General features: G+C 41.1%; 1 protein-coding gene across 3 annotated transcripts in view; it reads right to left on the bottom strand.

The window, feature by feature from the left end:
* ccdc180 (coiled-coil domain containing 180) overlaps positions 1–14628 on the bottom strand; it is a 28399-nt gene extending 13771 nt beyond the window's left edge. The window contains exons 1-18 of one of the 3 annotated variants that reach the window (XM_040050144.1): positions 13464–14628; positions 7557–7654; positions 7402–7478; positions 6805–6914; positions 6572–6700; positions 6266–6376; positions 5170–5265; positions 4926–5089; positions 3463–3570; positions 3242–3321; positions 2927–3015; positions 2667–2786; positions 2406–2579; positions 1274–1389; positions 776–902; positions 545–605; positions 407–468; positions 80–261 (exon numbers count right to left, since the gene is read on the bottom strand). In XM_040050144.1, the coding sequence (XP_039906078.1) occupies positions 80–261; positions 407–468; positions 545–605; positions 776–902; positions 1274–1389; positions 2406–2579; positions 2667–2786; positions 2927–3015; positions 3242–3321; positions 3463–3570; positions 4926–5089; positions 5170–5265; positions 6266–6376; positions 6572–6700; positions 6805–6914; positions 7402–7478; positions 7557–7654; positions 13464–13523 (1964 nt within the window). In that variant the 5' untranslated portion in view covers positions 13524–14628. The remainder of the gene's footprint in view (positions 1–79; positions 262–406; positions 469–544; positions 606–775; positions 903–1273; positions 1390–2405; positions 2580–2666; positions 2787–2926; positions 3016–3241; positions 3322–3462; positions 3571–4925; positions 5090–5169; positions 5266–6265; positions 6377–6571; positions 6701–6804; positions 6915–7401; positions 7479–7556; positions 7655–13463) is intronic. The other 2 variants (XM_040050146.1, XM_040050145.1) reach the window with 2 other exon arrangements.
* Between the last annotated feature and the right edge of the window lie 392 nt (positions 14629–15020).

Here is a 15020-nt window from a genome sequence, read left to right as displayed (position 1 = left end):
ACAGTCAGCCTTTGAGGTGGCGATCTTTCAACTGAGAGTCCTTACAAGAGTGGAAATACAAGCATGCGTGCGTGAGTACCTGCTCAGTGAGTCCAGGAGGAGGTCCACAGGAAATAAGCTCAGGTGTGTCTCCCACTCCAGGTTGACTGGCAGGTTGGGAGTGGAACATCTGAAGACAGGAGCTGAGCAGACCACATCTTTTGATGAGGTAAAGGTGACAGAGCTGCTGAAATCACAGATCTCCTTCAGGATGGACCCTGCCTGAAATGCACACGCACACACACACACACACACACACACACACACACACACACACACACACACACACACACACACACATAACCATTGATATTTTCTGGATCAATCAGAAATTGATTATTGTTTGTTTATCATTAATTAGCGTCACCTCAATTAGCCAATTTTGAGAGCTGTGTGAAGTTTCAGGACTTTCAATCTGCCAGCTGGTTTCTACACAAACAAATAAACATGTCAATACTAAATAAAACCAGTTTAAGTATCTGAGCATGAGTGTGAAAGAACAGACCCAGGTATGGGCTGGATCGGCCGCTAGATGGTTGGACAAGCTTTTCCAAATCCCCTGGACTCTGAGAAAAAAGAGACATGACTTAAATTGATGATAACCTTTTTTAGAGGACAATGAGATGAAAAAGTCAGATGTGTTCAGATCGATGCAAACTATTTCAGGCTTCACTGTAATTGTGTTTCTGTGGTTACCAGCTACATGTAGTGAGTGAGGTCTGTCTGCTATGGTTACCGGTTGGTAGGTGTGACTCAGGTGGTAGAAGGAGCTGAGGTTCCTGCTGTAGGAGACAAGCTCCTCCAAACAGCACGACGGGTGAAGATTCAACAGGGTCCATTGATCAATGACAAATTGATTGCAACTGCACACACACACACACACACACACACACTGAAAATTAGGACCTTTTATTCAAATTCACCTTTCTTCCTGCCCACACAACCTCTGTCCTTTTTACAGTTAAAGTTGTGGCTGTGTTCGCCTCCGGCCAATCAGACAAATGATCATGTTAAATAATCAGAGTTGGTCAGCTAAGCTTTGTGTTTTCATGATGTGATTGATTGTTCCCTGGGGAACTGTACAGACATTGCTTCCCTGCTATGGTCCAAGGCAAAATGTTAACAAACTGGGTGGGGATGTTGTGAATTTCAATATTTGTAATAAATTGGAGAGAAAGTGAACTTTTATTTGGATTTTGCTTTGGGATTAGCCTTAGCTGGCACCCTGTAGTACCTGTGCTTAATCTGCTGCAAGTAACCGATAGTTTTGTCCAGAGACGTCTTCAGAGCATCCTCACTGCTCTCTTGACGGAGTCCTCCTAACAGGTCATCCATTTGCATCTTCCGTTTCTGATAGAATAAGAGCAAGCATGTTGGAAAAGGGAACCTGTCGTGCTCTCTCTCGGGCAAAAGTGTGAAGACCACGTCGACCTGTGACGGTGACTTACCTGTATGTAATTTGTTAACATAAATCCTTTAAGGTGCTATTAAAAACTTTGCCCGCTTCCTGATTTCTTAGAGGTTTTTTTCTTCATATTTGTCACAATTAAATGTTTCTGATCATCAAATAAATTCTTATATTAGACCAGTGGTTCCCAAACTTTTTTTGCTTACTTTTTTTGTTTACATGAGATGAATTGCAGAATGGCAGATAGAGAGAAAATACTGTAAATCTTTCTATCTTCAGGTTTTACACTCTTACATATACACACGCAGTTACTGTCCCTCCATTTAGAAAGGCAGAGGCATCATGGTGGAATTATTTTACGTGTAGTTGTTTTTTTCCTGGGTAATAATATTCAACATTGCTATCAATACATTTTTCAAAAAATGCCTCTCTGTGCAAAATGGGTTCAAAAACATAAACAACTGTGGGATACTGTTTGTCCGTGATTTGGACAGGGGGAGTAAATTATGGCAGGATCAGCCTGATATTATTTGTATCCCACTGTAACTTTACTGTATAAAGAGCTAACATCTCCAAAATGTCAGGAGTAGTTAGTTATCACAAGTTTGTGAACTAAAAATCAAGAATGTGGGATACTGTTTGTCCGTGATTTGGAGAGTCCGGCGCCTGCTCCCGACGCAGGGAAAACCAATTCTGCAGGGGAGACCTACCTTGGCACTTGTGCAGGTGAAGCCAAAGGGAAGATATGCTTCACCATATTTTCTAGTCTTTGGCTTGGAAGGAAGTTGGTTTGGAAACATATTTAGCGATGCCTCATCTCCTGCTTTGCGTTTGTGTGGGAGCCCCGTCAAAAACCTGTCCATTATGCTAGCAGTGTCCAAGCATTCTTTTTTTTTACTACTTGATTGTGTTTGTTGTTTTTATTTGACTTACCTGCTTGTGTTTTATTGCAACTCACTTGTAAGTGCTGCTGCTGTGAGCATCTGAGATCATTCAGGTCTTGTTGTAGTTTTTCATCTCTCCTCTCTAATCTTTGGCAATGTGTCTCCCACAGCAATGCTGCTGCTCGCATGACAACAAATACACTCCTACTTAGACTGAAAGCATGACGGGCCACAGAGTCACTGCTCACCTGCAGACAGACAAGCAGAAAGCATGAACGCGTGGATGCTCTGATACAGTGCACAGAAACAGTCTGAGGTAGGTTTACGTGACTGACATCTAAAGCGGCCAGCTGCTCTTCATCCTGACTCTGCTGTGCTCCAATCACTGTGAGAAGCTGTGAGTTGATGATGTCATTCACTTCCTCTTCTGACAATTCCAAAGATGAGAGCACTTCCTGTAGGATGACAGGTTAAAATTACAGGCCTGTATGCTGGAATGTAATCATTGCTACGGTGATGTAGCTGCAGACAGCAGTCAGCTATTAACTAAAGGTATTTGAAAGCTGCTACATCAGAGCTAACCAAACGCGTTTACCTTACAGCGCTCCACCTCCGCCAGCCGATTCTGCCATGTCTGTTCAAAGCAGCAACGCAGCTGATGGAGAAGCTCAGTGTGGAAATGCTCTGAACACACAAATACAAACCTACATTTATCATCACCATAGTATAACTCAGACTTGTGCTTCTGCCAATTTACCACAAGCAGGATAACAGATGATTTGGATGACTTGGTAACATAGCTGCTTCATGAAGGTGATACAGTGATGTTTTCTGCTGTTCAAATAGTGATTTAAGTTTGTAAAGTGAAACTCATACTGTATCAGTAGTAGTGACTCCAGAGGACAGTTACCAATTTGCTGATTGACATCTGTTAGTTGGTCAAACCAATCAGACACCAAAGCTTTGGAGCAGGTGGGTGGGACCAGAGAGCTGAAACACAAAGAGAATATGTGACTTGACAAGAAGAACAAGGGGTGAAAACAAAAGAAATTACACTGAAACTGGACTGACTGGATCTCCAGGCAATGAAAAGATTATGATTTATGTTTGTTTATTTTTACCTGATCTTACCTGATCTTGTTAATGATGTCACGGCGCCGTTCAGTCAGATCTTGCTGGGTTAGTTTTATCTGCTGAACTGAGGCCAGCTGCTGATCCTCATTCCTGCTGCAGAGACCTCTACGACACAAATACTACTGATTATCAGCCAGTTCAAAAACTTACCATGGTATACAATTTGGAGTGATGCCTGATCTTTCAGTTGTAGGACTGACTGTCACAGCAGTTCTGAAACTGACCACAAATATAGAAAAATATTAGGAAATAAAAGCCCTCCAACTTGTCCAGGGTCTGGGAGTTAAAAAATTAAAGCTGCAGACATTACCTCAATGTCAGTTTGAGATAGTGTCCTTGTTAGACAAATGTTAGGCAAATTGGTCCTTGGTGAGTGGCCAAATAAAGAGTGATTCAGTCAACACCTATGGACACCTATGGACAGAAGAAAATCAAGGTACCAGTGTACCATGTAGGGTTGCCCAACCCTGTAGCCAGGCCTCCAGACAGAGCTGTAAGAAGAGTGTCCGGTGGTGAGGTTCACCTTTAGTTCTTAAAGGCTTTGGATGTTGTAGGGCTGTCTTGGTTGACATGCACCTGCAACACTGCGTGGAGATCTGGGGCCATGCCTATGGATCGGCAGACTGTGGTTGTGATTCCCATCTTTGAGAAGGGGGACTGGAGAGTGTCCTCTAACTACGGGGGGATAATACTCATCAGCCTCTCTAGAAAGGTCTATGCCAGGGCACTGGAAAGGAAAGTTCATTCATTCGTCAATTCTCTGATACAGGAGGAACAATGTGGTTTTCATCCTGGACCCAGAACATACAACCAACTCTTTATCATCTTAAGGAGCTATGTGGGAGTTTGCCCAACCAATCTACATGGGTGAAGTGATCTGGGCACATTCCACTGTAAAGAGGCTGCAGGGCAGACTCAGGACACGCTGGAGAAATGATATCTCTGGATATAATGGATGGATGGATGAATGGATGGAATGGATGACAGTGTAAAGATAGTTATTTAAACATTTAACCCTGAAATGTCTCACAGTCTCTCAGTTTTCTTCATGATGAAATTACGGAAAATGTTCTAGTATCTGATTACCCAGACTGCCCTGTATTTATAATAAGTTAAATTTAATATTGTCAGCCACTTTTTGCCACCCCTTCTTTTTTGTGTTCGTTGCTTTGGTGACAATGCCTGTAGTCTAAATCCCAGTCCTCCCCTAACAGGAATTCTTGCTTTGCTGAGGAGAATCTTCGTGCCCTGCCATTATTGATATATTCTGTAGTTAATGACCTCTAGAGTCATAAGAGGAGTTATTTTGGATTACCAAATTCAGCAATTCCAATCTAATTCTCTTCTGACTTTGGGAAAATGAACAAAGTGGATTAGAGTGTTGAACAAGCTAATCCTGAATCTTTTAAGCTTCTGGCTTCTTTAACTCACATCAATGTATAACATGGTGCTCCACTCACCTGAACTGATCTACAATTCTGTGGACTCTTTTCCTTCTCCAGTGACTCAGACAGTCCTCCCAGTGCCGACGAAGGATCGACTCCTTATGTAGATTTTCCTCCTGGAGGAGCAGCAGCAGTCGGGCAATGCTGCGACGGTTTGCTAGCAGAGACTGATTCAGCATCTGAGACAAACAGAGATATAGAAGTGCAATTTATCATTTTAGGTAGGTTAGAGGTCAGATGAGAGGTCACAGTGACTTACTGTAGCTTCAGTGTGGATCAGCCTGTGGATGTCAGATGGATGCAGGAAACTGATCTGCTCCAACACACGGTAGTACTTCCTGATAATAGCTCTGATCTATGAGAAAAAGAAAAATACATTGACTGAACTGCTCTTTTTCTAGAATGATTATACAGCGTGTACATCATTTAATGTCTTAAACAAACAGGAAGTGGTGCACAAGTTTGAATTTTGGTTTGGTTTTTCTCCACAGCTGCTCAGCAGTATACACACTGGCTGTTCTATTATTCTATCCACTTTGTGTACCAGTACCACTGAGGGCAAACCAGCCCCAGAGAATCAAACTACCACCACCATCAATGACAGCTGATAAAGTGTTCTTAGGATTGAAAGCCTCACTTTTACTACTCATCATGCCATCGTGGCCAAATAGTTAAATCTTTGTCTCTGACCATAAAACCTTTCTCTTGGGGACATTTGGCTCCCCCACATGAGCAGCTGCAAATTTCAGCCAAGATTAAAAGCGTCTGTTAAAGAGCAGGGCCTTCTTTCGTGATCAGCACTCTATTATACCATGAAGATGTAAAACCCAGTTTTAAATCATTTTCCTCTTGTCTCAGGGTGATAGTTTGGGTCTTCTTCCAGACCTTGTTAAAGTCGTGACACATCTGAACAATTGTTTGAACTGATCATCTTAATATGTGCTCCAATGACTCCAAGAGACCTTCCCAACTTGTGTAAATGTACAATTCATAGATCAACCACTTCTTTACAAGGCTGTAAATGTAGAACCTTCAGCAGCACTTATTAAAAGACTTAAGTGAGTCTATGTATATATTTAAGCTTGTATCCATACTTGTGTCTATGTTTGGATTAGTTAAAATCCAAAACAAATTTAAACTTGTGGACCCAATTTCTGTTTTTAAGACATCAAAGCTGTTGTATAGTCATTCCACCATAGGAAAAAAATCGTTTAAAGAAATGTATTATGAAGATTTTAAGTATACTTCTGACCACAACTGTACAGTACTGCCCTCTATTGTTCAACCACTGACTGTGGGTGTCAAATGGTTTCTTTGGGTAAAATTTTAAAAGTGTCAATGACGCTCAGTCTGACCTGGTCAGTACGTTGTTTTTCAGTTTCAGTCAGTTTGAGGTTAAGTTCTACGATAGTGGTCTTCTTCAGCTTCACGTCTTCCTCTACCTCCTTCCAAAGACCGTGGATCTCCTGCACACACATGAAATTAACACTCTCAAAACCAATCACATTTCTCCAGCCCATAAGATATTATTTTCACACTCCACCAACCACACCAAGTCTAATTATTCTGAAGGTTTGGCGATTTTTAAAAAAAATCACAAGCTTCATCAGGCTGCAGGTTTAAAACTGTATTTGATCTTCTAAACTTTATGTCATGTGTACCTGCATACTGACATCTTCCAGATCTTCCAGCTGATTCATTCTGACTTTCAGGGTGTCCAATCTGAGATCCACCTCCTGCAGACTGGACAATAGCTCCTGACTGATGGCCTTCACCTGAGTCTCACACACCTGACACAATGACAGACAGTGGCCAATAATTTCACACAGAGTATGTATTGTGACACCACAGCATGTATTGCCTTCAGGTGCAGTGTAACTAGGATGCATTGTACCTGAGACAGCTGGCTCAGGTCTGAATCCAGCTGTTTGAGAGCCTCTTGATGTTTTTGAATTTTTTTCTCTGTCAGACGTTCAATGATGTCAGAGCTGGGATGATCAACAACTAAAATAAAGAGAGAAGCTTCTGACTGTGATGTGAACATTGACATTTTAACTTAATGTTTCTGTTAGATTAGCTGATCTAGCTGCAAACATTCAGGTCTGAAAAATGAAACAAGCAAGTGCCAAAAACCCCACTCTGTAGTCTCTCTTCCTGTCCAAAAACAATTAAATCCCAGCTTTATAGTAGTAAAAAGCTTTTTTAAATGTTACAAAAAATTGCTTTGCCCTCTGTGAATAGTAACCTGGGCCTGCTGGGGGCTCAGCTTTGGTTGTGTTAAGGAATGGTGGGCAGTGAGACGCCATGCATTCTAAAAAAGGTAAAAACAACAAGTGAACACAAGTAAACCTAGATCCATTGTCCACCCTGTATGTAGCCATGACTGCACATGACTTGACAGCACAGTTTCGGGCGAGTGGCACCCCAGACCCACTTTAGCTACGACCCTGTTGTATTGCATGTCTGTTGTAGAAGTAAAAGCACCACTAACCCACGGCATCTGGAAGTCTGCCGACATCATCTATGACATCATCATCATCATCATTGTGTTCCGCCTGCTGCCTTCTACTAAAGGAAAAAACACAACATGTTTTGAGAGAGTGGATGCAGTACAGATATGTAACAGTGGTGTGTGTCTCTGTCCACCTGCTGGCTGTGCTGCAGTGTGTGTTGCTGTCCACAGCAGACAGACAATTTGTCCCGGTGTCTCTGCGTCCGGCTAGAAGAGATCTGGACAGCTGAGCCTGAAACACATGAGAACAAGAAACAGCTCAGTCACTGCTGCAACAGAACATGTCAGCCCTCGTCAGACATCTTGAGTTCTGCTGATCAGTGAGCCCACGTTGTCAGTTTTACTCTTCAAGGAAGAAGGAAGGAAACAGTGAAGTGGTTCTGTATGAACACAGGAGGTGTGCACAGTCAGACTGTACACACCTCCTGCGCTCACAGTGCTCCTACTGCAGCATCAAATCCCACTGCTTGAGGCCTCTGTTTGTGATTTCTTACTGGTAAGGAGTCAGTAAGGTTTGTTTACCTCTGCTCCATGATTCAAAGTATGAAAGTGTCAGCTTTTTCTAAAACATGCTTAACCCTCATCAAATCAATGCATGCATGCAAAATCAGTAATTAATGCAGCAAGCAGCACACTTCAATTGTTATGTTCATATCTTTTCTTTTTGCAGTCTGCAGTTCATGGGGCAGTTATCAATGGTCAATGGTAATTTTATTGTCCCCAATGGGAAATTGATTTGCAGTCTGTCCGTACACAGAGAGACAAAAACAAACAAACACCACAGCCCAAATTATATCATCAACAAAGTGCAATGTGCAACGGCAACAAGCCTTATGGTTTAGTGTTGCTATGGCTGTAAATGTGTACTTCGGTGACTCCCAAATGCTCTGTGCTAATGAGAATTTCTTTTTCAAGTTTATGTATAATATTTAAAATGTAAAACTTAACCAGATATGGAAGGAAGAGTGAGTTCAATCTTCCCTCCATATCTGGTTCAGGCAGGCAGCTGGAGCTCTGCAGCATCATTCACCAGTGTTGGTCAAGTTACTTGAAAAAAGTAATCAGTAACTAATTACTGATTACTTCCCCCCAAAAAAGTAATCCCATTAATTCAGTGATTACTTATTTTCAAAAGTAATTAGTTACTTAGTTACTAGTTACTTTTTAAAAACATGATTTACAACCTGAATAGGTGATAAAGCGATAGATCTTTCAGCCCAATTCTACCTTCTGCATAATCCATCATGTAAAATGTAATCAAATGGAAAAGTCTCTTTTTAAAACTTGTTTTCTTAGTTTTAATCTTTTAACTTTATGCATCAAGCAAAAATTTAATTATATGCAACATTCTCTGACTGGAAGAAATTTGTTTAACATTTAAACTTATTTTCTTCACATTGCAGCACATAAAATAAAATAGGTTTTTGTGTTTACACTCAGTCTTTCAAATAGATGTAAGTAAAACACAGCAGAAAATAAATAAAATCAAAGACACAGCGATCCTGTCGCTCTATTTTCACCTGTATAGCAGGAGTGGGGCAGGCGGAGGTTTGCCCTGGTGCAGGTGTGCCGCAGCAGTCAGTGGAAGAATCCGCGAGTTTCTCTGTGAATTGCCCATTCTGTGGCAGCGTACTCGGTGCTTGCTCGGAAGTTTAGGGGTTTTTTCGCTGTAAAAAGAAGTTTTCGTCCCACGCAGTGAACAGCGGACGCTAATGTTTTTGTCACTTTTTACGGAATCAAACTCAAAGTAAGGTCAGTACTTCCACGCTTTAAACGCTGCACGGGGGCATACTCTCTCCCGCACTTGATATATTATCCATTGTTGATCTGCACACAGCTGTTGCCACGAACGTCGCACTCGCTTATGTCATTGTCATGAGATACTCAGGCGGTTTTAGTAACGCAGTAACGCAGCGTGCTTACGGGAAAGTAATGGTAATCTAATTACCTTTTTTGCAATAGTAATCCCTTACTTTACTCGTTACTTGAAAAAAGTAATCGGATTATAGTAATGCGTTACTGCCCATCTCTGTCACTCACACGGTTATACTTTTACTATTTAAACTGCAGGATTTCCCATCTATCTCTGACATGTCAGTGACGCTTGGGTCCTCTATCACCACCTGCTGTTTAAATCTTCAATCTGTGATTTGCCTGCAGTGACGAACTTGGAACCAAGATGTCTTGATATGACAAAGGATTTATCTGCGGACAACAGCTGGTAGGAGTACAAAAGTGTTTCTACTCAGGAAACTTAAACATGACCTCTGGTGCACACATCAAAGACTTTTGATCGGTTTCCTGACCACTTAGTTTTGACCCGGCCTTTTCTAACAGCTGATCTACAAACCTTTCTAAATAGTCATAATATTTTTGAGAAGTTCCAGTCGGGCTTCAAAACCCACCACGGCACAGAAACTGCCCTCCTAAAAATACTTAATGATATTTTATTAATCACTGACTCAGGAGACCCAGCTGTGCTCCTGCTCCTAGACTTAACTGCAGCCTTTGATACTGTTGACCACAGCATTCTGATCTCCCGTTTGGAGCAATGTGGTATCAAAGGTATCCCCTTGGAATGGTTTAGGTCGTACCTCTCCGAGAGGACTTTTTCCGTGACCCTTGATGATTTTATTTCTTCCCCAGCTCCTTTTACTTGTGGTGCCCCGCAGGGTTCCGTATTAGGCCCAATTCTTTTTTCAATCTATATGTTGCCCCTAGGCCTAATCTTTAGGAAGCATAACATCTGCTTTCACTCATATGCTGACGACACCCAGATTTATCTTCGGTTTAATAGAAACACCTCCACGCCCATGGAATCGCTAGTCAAATGTCTTGACAAAGTTAAAACCTGGATGGTTTAAGTTATCTAACACCTTTTATAAATAATCGGCACTTTACACCGGGAATGAAAAGTGTAATATTTCAGAGATGGTTTGGTGCAGGAATACGTGTGGTGGGTGATCTGTTTGATGGGAATGTCTGTATGTCTTTTGAGCAGGTCCAAAAGAAATATGGAATACATCAAATGGATTTTTTTGCATTTTTACAGGCTCGTCACCTAATTACTTCAAGTTTTGATACTTTGCACAATACAATGCAACTAGGACCCATGGAAAATTTCTTTTTACACTTAAATGCAAATAATAGTACTATAAGACAGTTTTACAATACACTGGAAGGTTATAACAAACATAATATTGGAAAACTGATTAGGAGTTGGGAGGGTGACCTCCAGTGTCATTGTGATGATCATGCCTGGAGTGAGTGCATACAATATGTGCATTCTTTATTTCTTAGTAACAGATTTAAAGAAACCCAATATAAAATTTTACATAGACAGTATAGAACGCCTATTTTTCTGAATAAAATTGATCCGAGCAGGTCTGCACAATGTATTAAATGTAAATCTGCGGCGGGGTCCTACTTGCACTGTCTTTGGACTTGCTCAAAAATCTCAAAATTCTGTCTCTGTGTAATAAAAGAGTTAAAAGGTATATTTAAAAGCAGAATACAAAAAGATCCAGCTCAGTATTTATTGGGGCTGCCAATTCTGAACAAATTTCCAGATAAAAACAAATATATACTATTATGTAAATTATTGTTTTTGGAAAGAAAATGTATTCTTTTCAATTGGATTAATGAAAAACCACCAACAATAACTCAGTGATATAAAGAAATCTTTAGAGTTTTACCAATGGAAAGACTGAGTGCAAATTAAGTGCCAGTGAAGATATTTTTTTGGATATATGGCGCCCGCTATTGGATTACTTACCTGATGATCTGAAGAAAACCATAGTGAGAGGGGCAGCCCCACTCCAATGGCGGGTTGAGTTTGTCAGGACAAATGTGTAAATGACTGGTAGACCAAATTATATATACTGTATTAGTTTTTCGTTTACATGTCTCTTGTGTTTGTTTGTTTTTTGTTTGTTTTTTCTCTGTTGTTGTTGTGGTAATTGTTTTTGTCTTTTTTTTTTCTTTTTTCTTTTTCTTTTTTCTTTTTTTTTTGTATAAAGGAAAAAGTAAATAAAGATATGATGAAGAAAGAAAACCTGGATGGCCTCAAATTTTCTTACCTTCAACGAGGATAAAACTGAGGTAATTATTTTTGGACCAAGCTGTAATTTCAATGCCCCAGATTTGGAATTATGTAACCTAACATGTGCTGTTAAAACGCATGTAAAAAACCTGGGGGTTTTCTTGGATAGCACATTCAAGAAACAAATTAATTCAGTTGTCCAGCGGTCCTTTTTTTAAATTAAGGCTCCGATCCAAAGTGATATCTTTTTTATCCTTTAGAAACTTGGAACGAGCAATTCATGCGTTTGTTTTATCTCAACTGGATTACTGCAATTCACTATATGTGGGTGTCAGTCAGTCCAGCTTGGCCCGGCTCCAACTTGTACAGAATGCTGCAGCTCGCCTTTTGACTCGTGTGAAGAAACACCAACATATTACTCCGGTGCTTGCTTCCCTTCATTGGCTTCCAGTACGTTTTAGAATTAAATTCAAAATCTTACTTTCGACTTATAAAGTGCTAAATGGCCAGGCACCGGACTTTTTGTCTGACCCATTGCAGCTTTATACGCCCTCTAATGGCGCATAAAGCTGCGTCAGCTCGTGTGCTGACGAAGACCAGAGGGCGGGCCCACATTACACCGGTTTTAGAATCGCTGCATTGGCTCCCCGTGTGTTTCAGGATCGATTTTAAAGTTCTTTTATTGGTTTTTAAATGTCTTAATGGTCTTGGGCCTTCTTATCTCTCAGATCTGCTTTTACCATACGAACCCTCGCGGACCCTGAGGTCCTCTGGTACTGGCCTTTTAATTGTCCCTAAAGTCAGGACACATACTCACGGAGAGGCAGCTTTTCAGTGGTATGGTCCTCGTCTGTGGAACAGCCTGCCGGAGGAGCTCAGGGCCGCAGAGAACGTACATGTTTTTAAGAACAGGCTCAAGACCGACCTTTTTAATTTAGCTTTTACTTAACGTTTATTTATTTTATGCTTATTTATTCTATCCTGTTATTCTATTATTAATTTAGACTTTACCTAATATTTATTGATTTTATTCTTATTCATTTTTTAATCTTCTTACTCTATTTATATTATATTATATTGTATCCTGTTCTTATTTATTTTATCATTTTACCCTGTATATATCCTATTGTGTCATATCTCCAGTGTTTCCTCAGAGGGCGCTCTCTGCACCGGGGCTGTGATCGACTGTGGCTGCTGGGTTTCTGGGGGTCCTCTCAGCCTGGCTGGGGGGCTCCTTGGCCTCCCTCCTGCTGTGTGCCCAGCCTGGAGGCTGCGGTCTGTGACCGGCTCCCGGTGCAGACGGCTCCCTGTTATAGTGTTTCCTCACTTGGCTCATGCGAGCCCAGCCCAATTTTTACTCTTTAAGTGTGCGCGCGCGCGCGTGTGTGTGTGTGTGTGTGGGGGGGGGGGGGGGGGGGGGGGGGATATGTGTGTATTCACATCATTTATGTTAATGAGAGTGTGGGGAGTGAGTTGGAGGGTGGGGTGGGCTGCTTTTAACTATGTAAAGCACTTTGTGCTACATTTTTTTTGTATGAAAAGTGCTTTATAAATAAAGATTGATTGATTGATTGATTGATTGATTGATTGATTGATTGATCTAGTGCCCTTCGATCAAGCCATCACCTGCTCCTTACCTTACATAAGTCTAGGATGGGTCATAGAGGAGATCGGGCACCGATTGTGGCACCGAAAATGTGGAATGATCTACCTCTCCACATTAGAAAGGCCCCAACTGTTACTCTTTTTAAATCGCATCTTAAAACATTTTTTTTTTACTCTGGCTTTCGAAACTGTATGAGAGTTACCAATTATTTTATCCTAATTTTCTTTTAATTTTCTTACCTGTTGTTGTTGTTGTTAATGTCATTGTTTAATTGTTATTTTGTACAGCACTTTGGTCAACTCCCTGTTGTTTTTAAATGTGCTTTATAAATAAATAAATGAAAATGAAATCTCTTTGTTGCGGCGTTCAGGTAAAGTGTGACCTCAAACCCACCTGAGCGTCGAACAGCTGCCGGTAAACTTCCCCGCTCGGAACCGCGGTGCTCTCACACATGACGATGAGGCTTGCTGCAATCTTCAGTCCAGGCTGACAGTAACACTGTTTAATAACCTTTCTTTCTGTTGTCACATACACTAAACCATGTACCTGCTCGGGCTGAGCGTTTTTCCCGTCACCATGACAATGTAACTTGGACGAAAGCTGTGTGGCGTTCAGAGTCAACGGGAAAAATGTGCATTCTGTTTGCAGTTCCAAGAAATCAAACTTTTCTTACATTTTTACCACTTTCCTGGTGTGAAGGAATAAAAAGAAGGTAAAACGCAAGTAGCACCGAAGCACCTAAAACCAGTATGGACAACCAAAGCGATAGACCGAGAAAAACACAGCTTTAGTTATTTGGGCCAACTGTCCCTTTAAATAAACATTGTCATAAACGGAAGCACGAGACCTCGTCCATGTGTCGAGATGGTTCCTCAAACTGCAGTAAAACAATCAAAAACAAAAGTCCTAACATCCAGTCTGAGGTTCCTCAAAGAGTTCAGCTCCAGTTGACCTTTTCTTCAGACTGTGTCTCTCATCAGTTCTGTATTTCATTTTTTTCACATTTATGTAAATTATTTGAAAATTGCTAGAAAGCAAACCTACTGTAGCTGAAATGTTGTGGTTATTACTGTTCCAAAATGTAGCTGAAAGTGAACATAAAAAGCTGGAGAGTAAACTTTGCTGGTCTCCAAAACCAGAGAGTGAAAAACAAAAGATCCTCTGACCCTCCACACCACCTCTCCATGGAATTGTGAAGAAAACACCTCCGCTGACCTCTTGAGGCTGGCTCCAGAAGCGAGTCATACAGACTCCTGTTAAAATTAGGAGCTTTAAAGCGGAGCAGGAGCCTTACTGTCAGATATCCTGAGGTGGAGGAGATTCACTCTATCAGGAGAGATCAGGAGCTCTGAAGAATATATTGGATCATCTGTCAAAATCTGAAAATTCATCAGCGATAGAAGAAAACTGAAAAATCAGTGCAAGAGCTGATCATATTCTCTCCCTCAGTGATTAACTGTGCTTTATTGAACATTTGCTGCTAATTAAATAGAAAAATAAATCTTCTTGATTGATTAAATACTGAAAAAAGACAAAAATCCAATATGTTCTTCTGGGCAAAACATCCATCCATCCATCCATTCGCTTCCGCTTATCCTTTTCAGGGTCGCGGGGGGCGCTGGAGCCTATCCCAGCTGTCATAGGGCGAAAGGCGGGGTACACCCTGGACAGGTCGCCAGTCTGTCGCAGGGCTCTGGGCAAAACAAAACAAAGTTATATCCTGATTCTAATAATTTAACATCAACAACACTTCACAACTTCACAAAAATGAAATCAGATTATTTTGGTTGCCTGTTCTGCTCATGCTTGGCTCAATGTTTTTATTCTGGGTTTCCACTACAAGATCATCTTTTTTTTGTTTAATTTTATTTAAGTTCTTCCTTCTCAAAAAAGACTGAGCCTCCCTGTTTCAACGGCTTCTGGAGGCCTCCTGAAGAGCAACGCCTGTGC

Source organism: Simochromis diagramma, unplaced genomic scaffold (genome assembly GCF_900408965.1).
Source record: "Simochromis diagramma unplaced genomic scaffold, fSimDia1.1 OVJJ01000159.1, whole genome shotgun sequence".
NCBI lineage: Eukaryota > Metazoa > Chordata > Actinopteri > Cichliformes > Cichlidae > Simochromis > Simochromis diagramma.
This window is presented reverse-complemented; position numbering and strand designations above follow the sequence as displayed.